At 48.2% G+C, this 6996-nt stretch overlaps 1 protein-coding gene across 1 annotated transcript in view; it reads left to right on the top strand.

Annotated features, from left to right (window-relative positions):
- Positions 1-6996, top strand: part of ELP3 (elongator acetyltransferase complex subunit 3) — a 77374-nt gene that overhangs the window by 5619 nt on the left and 64759 nt on the right. Inside the window, exons 3-7 of the mRNA XM_018566361.1 lie at positions 1295-1433; positions 2458-2528; positions 3786-3849; positions 5176-5244; positions 6700-6854. Coding sequence (XP_018421863.1) covers positions 1295-1433; positions 2458-2528; positions 3786-3849; positions 5176-5244; positions 6700-6854 — 498 coding nt within the window. The remainder of the gene's footprint in view (positions 1-1294; positions 1434-2457; positions 2529-3785; positions 3850-5175; positions 5245-6699; positions 6855-6996) is intronic.

The following is a 6996-nucleotide window of genomic DNA, read 5'->3' as shown; positions in this document are numbered from 1 at the left end:
ATTTACATTCGGTGAAATAACAAAGAAGATCAAACATTGGCGAGTCGGAGGAAAGGAGCGCCGGTGACGGGTCTGTCACATGTAAATATTTGGCCTGTCCGTCTATAACATCCTCCGGGGAGAGGTGAGGCGGCGCTGTGACATTACAGGCGACTTCTCCCGGGTACGTCTGAGGTGTGAAGGAGAGATGAATCCAATGATAAAATATCAGAATCCCAGGAAGCCTCTAAATCCGACCTTCTAATTAAAACCTTAATTTGATTCATGTCATTGTAACTTATTACAGGATCCCTGAACTTCTATAGAAGGTACTGTTATCATCATCCACCCCCTTCTGACCTAAGCCAACCCCCCCACCACACCGCTGGTGTATACTCATCTCATGCTGGGGGGCCCCACATGAATCTTCAGGGCCTCCAGACAAAATCTTCTCTCTCTCCTGGCTGCGCCTGTGGAATCCCATTGACTTCTATGGGGCTCCCTCCTGATACTGAGATCAGGTCCATTGGATAGGTAGCCCACTGGTGGTAAAGGGTTAATATGGAGATACACTGACCTGCGAGGGACTTGCTGGGTAGATTGGGACATTTCTAATGACATGTTTCTGCACGCTGTCACATTTGTTATCTACACCGATCAGCCATAACATTATGACCACCCTCCTAATATTGAGTAGGCCCCCCTCGTCCTGGCCCGTCCAGGCAAGGATTCCACTAGCAGTGGCGTCACAAGTGTTATCCACGTCACCTCTCATTGGTCACAATGTTCTGGCTGGTCGCTGTGTGAGTGATACATTGTATCATTGTGTTTGATGTGTTGCCTTCCATATAATTTGTATCATTTTAAAAGCCGAAAGTTTATCTTTTTGTCCCTGATTGGCTGTGTTGTCCGTCGCACGGCTCTTCTCTTTAATTGGTCAGAGTTCTCCTTTACCTCGGAGGTCCGTGGTTCCGGGGGAGCTTAGTAAATGACGCGCTCCCGGGGAGGTTCGGCGCGCGGTACGTATTAGCGGGAACAGCTGGAGCTGGCAGGCCGGCGATCGGGAGGCACATGTTCAAAGCGCTGTGCTTTGATGGAGGTCGGCGCCGCGCTGGGTAATTGGATTTGTGCGCAGAGCGTCTTGCGAGTGCGTTCTGTGTTTACCCCGCCAGCTACTGACAGCGCGGAGGAGTTCAGCCGTCGCAGTTAATTAAAAAAAAAAAAAAAGCCCTGGCTCCCTCCGTCTGCGCGCTGCTTTTAAACGGCCCTCCCGCACACCGCGCGGCTCTCACGTATTTGCTGTTCTTCCCGGCAGGTTGAAGACTAAGACGTCGGCCAAGTACGGACTTCCCCACCAGCCACGGCTAGTGGATATCATCGCCGCCGTGCCTCCGCAGCACCGCAAGGTCCTCGTGCCCAAGTTAAAGGCGAAACCCATCCGCACTGCCAGCGGGGTAAGGTGCTGAGCTCGTCCTATAGGCCGGGTACCATTCAAGTGTAAAATATTGCAGCTCATCGGTCCTTAGATGTAAATACATTAATGATTCCCGTCCTAGGGTGACAACACTCACTCACCATACTCAAGAACCAGCGTTGTCACCCTAGAACAGTAGGAATGCACCGATAACAATACTAGTATCGGTATCGGTGCCGATACCGAGTATTTGGGTGAGTACTCGTACTCGCCCAAATGCTTAATCTCCAAAGCTGAACTTCAGGCAAACAGATGAAATACATATATGGTAACTGTCTGGCCCGCCATCTGTATTTCTGTCCATCCAGTCCTGATATCTGCACAGCTCTTGCAGGAGAGGAGACCTGATTTTTGCCTCACTGCAGTTAAGTAACACTTACAGGTCTTGCACCTCCCACAACCTGTGACTGGGCAGTGAAAGGTGTACAGACTGATGAGCTCATCTCGCTGTGACTCTGCTTTCTCCTTCTATCAACATGTTGCTTATTAGCATGTGAGCACTGAAGCACAGATGGTGAAGCAGCTTTTACTACACCCCGTGACACCATCACCAGGCTTGTAAAGTGCACGCAGGGGCAGCTGATGTTGGGTCTGTTCCTACTGACATTGGCGCACCTCCGGAACTACATCTCCCAAGAGCCAGTAAAATGCAGGGTCCACTCAGATTGCCTGAGCCCCCTCCCCCTTTACAAACCACCAAGATGTAAAATGCACATGTAAAGAGAAAAAGAAAAAAAAAAGAGAAAAAATGTGATTTGCATTGGTGGCTAGTGGAATATTGCCCCCTTATATTGGTGGTCAGTGTAGGTGGGAGATCATTGCATCTCTGCTCACTACTCGAGGATCTCTTGGCCGTGCCAGGAGGACCCATGGTTGAGAGAGGCTGGTGTTAGTGGACTCCGTATTTTACAGCCAATACAAAGTAATGTATAAAACATACATTTTTGAAGGATTTGTCGGCCATCTTTTATCCTCGCATTGAACCTTCTTGTGTTTCCTTACAGATTGCGGTGGTCGCCGTCATGTGTAAACCCCATCGCTGTCCTCACATCAACTTCACCGGGAATATCTGTGTGTAAGTGTAGAATACGTTGTGCTTGGGGGGAAGGCCGGGACCTGGGAGGCAAACAACACCAATTGACCCTTTTTATGGTAAAGACGGTTCCCTGAGCTAAAGAAAGTGCAACAAAGGGGTCTGATCATGAGAAATAATTGCATTGCCGTTCATCTAGCGCAGGGGGGCCCTGCAGGTCGATCGCCATCTATCAGTTGTTCTCAAAGCTAACACTGGAAGAACGCGATCACTAGCCGGCTCGCTGTTCCGAGCTCCCTCTCGCAGTGCTAGTGCGGCTGAATCCAGCGTCTGACACATTCAGCCGCACTAACACCGCGGGAGGAGGGGACAAGGCCCCGGGGAGGAGGGGACAAGACACCCTCCCCCAAGACCCACCGTATTCAGCCACTGTGAAGGTATGAGGGCAATAGCCAATCATTTATTCATGGCAGCACTAGGGCAATACAGTATAGCTTGACTTCACAAGGAAAAAGTTCGAGGAGAGACAGCCAGGAAAGAGCGAGGAGAGACAGCCAGGAAAGAGCGAGGAGAGACAGCCAGGAAAGAGCGAGGAGAGACAGCCAAGGAAAGAGTTCGAGGAGAGACAACCAGGAAAGAGCGAGGAGAGGCAACCAGGAAAGAGCGAGGAGAGGCAGCCAGGAAAGAGCGAGGAGAGACAGCCAGGAAAGAGCGAGGAGAGACAGCCAGGAAAGAGCGAGGAGAGACAGCCAGGAAAGAGCGAGGAGAGACAGCCAGGAAAGAGCGAGGAGAGACAGCCAGGAAAGAGCGAGGAGAGACAGCCAGGAAAGAGCGAGGAGAGACAGCCAGGAAAGAGAGTGAGAGTCTTCCAGATAGTCTGAACATTCTTTCCCAGGCAGTAGGCGGAGCTCTAGGTTCACGATCCACTTGTTTTCCCAGACTCTCCGTATCAATCAGATGGAGATGGTCCGAAAGTAAACGGCTCCTGCTTTGCCCTCTATGTACAGAACCCATGGTGTCAATTCAACAGGGGGACAGGGGGAGGAGCTAGATGTAAGAGATTCTTCCTAATGACTCATATCTCTGTAAGGGCCATATCTTTTTCAGGAGAAGGAAGTGAGGACCAGCGAGTGTTGAAGTCCAAAAATGTTAATTCCAATAAAAGATGAACGTGTGCATGTGCAGCCAATATGTTCTGGGAGCTCTAAAGCTCCCCCTTCATCAGGGCCGGGATTAGTATAAATACATATAGGATGGAAAATCTGAAATAATGTCGTTCTATTGATTTTCTGTCCCTAGGTACTGTCCTGGTGGTCCAGATTCTGATTTTGAGTATTCTACCCAGTCTTACACAGGTTATGAGGTGAGTACGTGTTCCTGCAGAGAACCCATAATCCCGAACCATAAAACTGTGGAAGACAATCCGTTATCAAAGTATAAAAGGAACGGCTGTAGGTATAGAGTGCAGCAGCCTTCTCCCGGAGAGACTCCTCATTGATGTTCCTCAGGACAAGGAGATCTCATACACATGTTCTGGAGATGACCAACATTGACCCGATACCGCCATAGAGCGCTTGATGTTATCCACCTGCATTCTACCTTCACTACCCACCTCAGCCTAAGGTGGGCCTCCTGGGGACCTTGGAGCTTCCCTCTGTGACCCTTATCTGGAGATTACCAGAACCCTATATCTGGCCAAGAAGACTATTACACAGTATTGGCTTTCTCCTCAACCCCCGGCCACACATCCCCCTGGATAGGAAAGGTTCATTCTATTCTGCACTTGGAGAACCTAACCTATGCAGGTAGAGTAGCCCTCAGAATGTGAGAAGATGTGGCATGGGTGGCTGGGCGAACCTTCACCCCCGCTCTAGTCACCAATAGATTTTGGAGATCCCAGCCATTAGGATAGATAACCGGTATGCCATATACCATGTATGATTGTACTGAACACTGGACCCAATGGGGACCACATGGACAATGGTTAACCTTTAATTATATTACAATCCTTTATCTCTTGTATATCTTACCTACAATTGTATTGTGATGGTGGTAGACTTTTCGGAGATCCTGGCCATTAGGACAGATAACTGGTATGCCACATACTATGCATGGTTGTACTGAGTACTTGACCCAATGAAGACCACGCGGACCACAGTTAACCTTTTATATAGTCCTTTAATACTGTATATCTTGCCTACAATTGCACCATCATGGCTGTAGACTCTTCAGACATCCTGATCATTAGGACAGATAACTGGTATGCCACATACTATGCATCAAATTGTACCGAACACTTGACCCAATGAAGACCATATGGACCATGGTCAACCATTCATTAGAGTAAATCCTTTATCTGTTGTATATCGTACCTACAATTGCACTGTCATGGTGGTAGACTCTTTGGAGATCCCGGCCATTAGGACAGATAACTGGTGTGCCATATACTATGTATCAAATTTTACTGAACACTTGACCCAATGAAGACCAAATGGACCATGTGGTCTCCATTTTTTTTTCCCTTTGTATTGTGAAACATCAAAGCCTTGAAGAACATTGTTCTTGTTTAATAAAGATGACCTCACTGAATAATCCTGGGAGGGGTCATGGGTAGAATGAGTGAAGATCTGAAGACTCTGTTATTTCTTGTGGCCCATTTATATAAACTGGTGTTTTTTTTTCTGTGCAGCCGACATCAATGCGGGCGATCCGTGCTCGCTACGACCCCTTCCTTCAGACACGGCATCGAGTGGAACAGGTACCATTTTGTTGTTTAGAATATTTATTTTTTTAACAGAAAATGTGTGGACATACTGCATGTTCCGAGGTCTATCTCTGCTGAGAATGAAGTGTCTATTACATTACAGGGGTGCCCACACTTTCTGTGTTAAAGGAGAACTATGGGGTTAAGGCGCTTCCCCATAGTTCTCCTAAGGGTAACGAGAGGACACAAACTAGCGTCCTCCCATCACCCAAAGCTTAGTATATAGAGAGCCACAGCTCACGGTATACTTTTAGCCCTGAAAGGTGGATGCTGATTGGTTGCCATGGGGAACTGCTCCAGATTCTGTCTGCTCCAGTATTGATAAATTCCCCCCATTGCCTTTTACATTGTGACTATTTTATGCTTGGGTTCACGTGGCGCCATCCACGGGTCATTCCAGCACCCATTTGAACATATTGGGATTCCGGTCTGGAGTGCGATGGGAGGTATGCTATTATAGTTTATAAATAGACCCCTGTATCTGCTTCCATTTTTATTGAAAGATGCCAATAAATGGGGAAAGTAGTAAAAAAAAAAAAGTGCATGAGGTGTGAGTAGACGGTGTTAGGGTCCTAGGCTGCTGCCTCGGATCACCATGTAGGCATCGCTCATTGGAAGATCAAATCCTGGATATGTGGTTGGGGACACCTAGTAAAAACTCGCTTGAAAGTTTGTTTAAAATGTTTATTGGACTAAAACATGAGATATAGCGAACGCGTTTCAGGGGAGAGGCCTCCCCCTTCAGGGATTATATAACAGGTTGTTGAATGATTTAAGGGGGGGGGTGTTTGCTGATTGGGGCTAAAATGAGGCATGAGCTGACCATGGTGGGGGTTGCCGGCTGTATCCGAGATCCCGTTTCCTATTCCCTACTGTGGTTACACTGGCACTTAAACCCAAATCCAGGCTGTTTAGGAAAGTCCGCCTTGATTATTCCACAGTCCAGTATATAAGCCCTGAAGAAGGGGGAGTTCCACAAACGCGTTGGCTGTATCTAACGCTCTTCTTCAATAAACTTTTAAAACAACCTTCCAGGCGAGATGTCCGTTTTTACTAGGAGCTCCCCGTCACATATCCAGGACAATGTCTGCAGAAAGAAGACTCGGGACCTGGAAGGAGACTGGGAGAATATGACAGAAATGGCGGACTGAGGGAAAATGAGGACCGTGGACCTCACAGGGCTGCAGGTGAACCCTCCGGGAGGTAAGTCTGCCAGGTGGAGGTATGCTGGGCATATGTGCACATTATGGACCCGGCAGAGTTCTCCTCTAAAGGGAAATAAAAGGTTTTTGTTGTGTTGGGTCTCCTGTTCTTCTCCTGCCGGTGATTTGAGATCTCGCTGACCTCACTGGAATGTCTTCTAGTTTGTTTCTGTCGCCTCAATACAATGTCTCTGGACAGTTCCAGAATTCCAATGATCATTTTTCTGCTCTTTTGTCTCCTTTAAAGCTCAAACAACTGGGGCACAGCGTGGACAAGGTAGAGTTCATTGTGATGGGGGGAACGTTCATGGCTCTGCCTGAGGACTACAGGGACTACTTCATCCGAAACCTACACGACTCCTTGTCTGGGCACACGTCCAACAATGTTGCCGAGGCCGTACGGTAAGATAGAACGCAGCACGAAACATTGCCGGGGGTCTTATAGGTTTTGTTTTCTTCCTTCTCCTCTCCTCATCCCTCTCCTCTCTCCTTATCTTGACCCTTCCCTTTATCTGCTCTCCTCTCCCCTCTACTCACCTCACCT

This window comes from Nanorana parkeri, unplaced genomic scaffold (genome assembly GCF_000935625.1).
Source record: "Nanorana parkeri isolate BGI_ZX_2015 unplaced genomic scaffold, ASM93562v1 scaffold942, whole genome shotgun sequence".
NCBI lineage: Eukaryota > Metazoa > Chordata > Amphibia > Anura > Dicroglossidae > Nanorana > Nanorana parkeri.
Note: the sequence above shows the minus strand (reverse complement) of the source record. Positions and strands in the feature narration are given on the sequence as shown.